The following is a 1,832-nucleotide window of genomic DNA, read 5'->3' on the forward strand; positions in this document are numbered from 1 at the left end:
CATCGTCAAAATAGTCCATCTGCCATCAGTGGTTCAACCGTAATGTTATGAAGCGACGAGAATACTTTTTGTATATAAAATACTTTTTTTTAGTTATTTTTGTTTTCTTCGCGTACAAAAAGTATTCTCATCGCTTTTCTGGACCTTGACAGTGTTATTTACTTGGCAGTCAATGGGACAGTCACAAGCCTCCCGGTTTTCTTATTATTTTTTATTATTATTACATGTATTATTAAATATTATAATTGATTATTAAATATTATTTAATAACATACCGTACAATTTGTTATATACATATCTATCTATCTATCTATCTAACAAATTGTACGTTATTAAATAACTGATAATTAATTATAATTGATAATAATTAAAATAAAAAAAATATATATACACATTATATATATATATATATATATATATACATACAATATATTATATAAAGTATAATATTTAAGAATAAATGTAATAATAATAAAGCTACTTCATAATAATTTATAAAATGTTATTTTATAAAATGTATCTTAAAAATCTATGAAAAAAAATCTATAGAAATATAAATTTAAGAAAACAGTTACTTATTTCAACATTTAAATTATTATCAAATTTAATATAAATGTAATATTTTAAATAAATGTTATAAAATGTACTACAAAAGAGCTGGACTCACGCTACGATCCACTGCCATGACTTGGCGAAGTCCTCGAAGATCCGCAGGCCGACGTCTTTGATGTTGAAGCTGTTGGTGACGTCGCTGTGAACACAGAAACACTGTCAGAATCATCACGGCGTGCTCCAGCACTGACAGACCCGCGCGTCCCGGGGTGGAGGGCTGCTTTGTCCCTTTGTAAAGCTGTACGGACTTTACAAAGCATTTGTCAAAGCTCACAAATGAAGCTCTGGAAGAAGCCACAGACGGACTAGAAGCTCTAAAACGACTACAGCTACACGTCCTTCACCCTACAGACAGACAGACAGACGTCTACTGCTACACACATCTGTCACTCACTTTGTCGCCCCTCCAGCACTGGCAACAAGAGAGACACGCGTCAGTATCACACACACAGACACATGCATATTTCATTACTATATTTTGAGAAATAATGTGTCCTCGGGAATGTGCTAAATGTGACAAAACCCCCATTTGTGGACATCCTCGAAACAACAAATAAAAGAATCAAATCATATATTCTTCAATATAAAATTGCAAAGGTTTTCTAGTGAGGTTAGAGTGTGGGAGTCAGTCCATAATTTTTATAATTAGCTGTTTAGAAAAACAATGCAAATCGATAGCATTACTTATTTAGATTTAATATACTAGATATTTTATACAATCGTTCAGGGTTTTTGATCAGCTGATATCCGGAAAAAAAAACTGAATTATGCAAAACAGATCATGTTAATGACCACAAATGAGATGGACAGAAAGACAGCTGATATAATCTAATTAAATATTAAATTAAATACAAATATCTAATACTTATATATTATTGACAGCTTTATTTCAATTGAAAAAAAAAATGTAAGCATTAATTTTTTTTTACTTTTTAGTAATTTAATACTTCAAATTTATCTTGAACTTTAATTACCAATACAACATTTCCAACGGTTTTATGTAACATTTATGAATATATATAAAAAAATCATGGCTGTTAATCATCTGATATTCTCAAAATGACCAAGTATTGATGAATCAGTCAACTACTAGTGTGTAAATCTGGATGTTTTAGTACATAACTTCATTAGAGTGAGTGAGTGAGTGAGTGAGTGTGTGTGTGTGTGTGTGTGTGTGTGTGTGTGTGTGTGTGTCTGTGTGTGTGTGTATTTACCCTGTG

The 1,832-nt window shown here is 31.0% G+C and overlaps 1 protein-coding gene across 1 annotated transcript in view; it reads right to left on the reverse strand.

Annotated features, from left to right (window-relative positions):
• LOC107694135 (choline transporter-like protein 4) overlaps window positions 1–1,832 on the reverse strand; it is a 25,904-nt gene that overhangs the window by 12,767 nt on the left and 11,305 nt on the right. Inside the window, exon 8 of the mRNA XM_016493745.1 lies at window positions 668–760. Within this exon, the coding sequence (XP_016349231.1) occupies window positions 668–760 (93 nt within the window). The remainder of the gene's footprint in view (window positions 1–667; window positions 761–1,832) is intronic.

This window comes from Sinocyclocheilus anshuiensis, unplaced genomic scaffold (assembly GCF_001515605.1).
Source record: "Sinocyclocheilus anshuiensis isolate Anshui unplaced genomic scaffold, SAMN03320099.WGS_v1.1 scaffold1110, whole genome shotgun sequence".
Classification (NCBI taxonomy): domain Eukaryota; kingdom Metazoa; phylum Chordata; class Actinopteri; order Cypriniformes; family Cyprinidae; genus Sinocyclocheilus; species Sinocyclocheilus anshuiensis.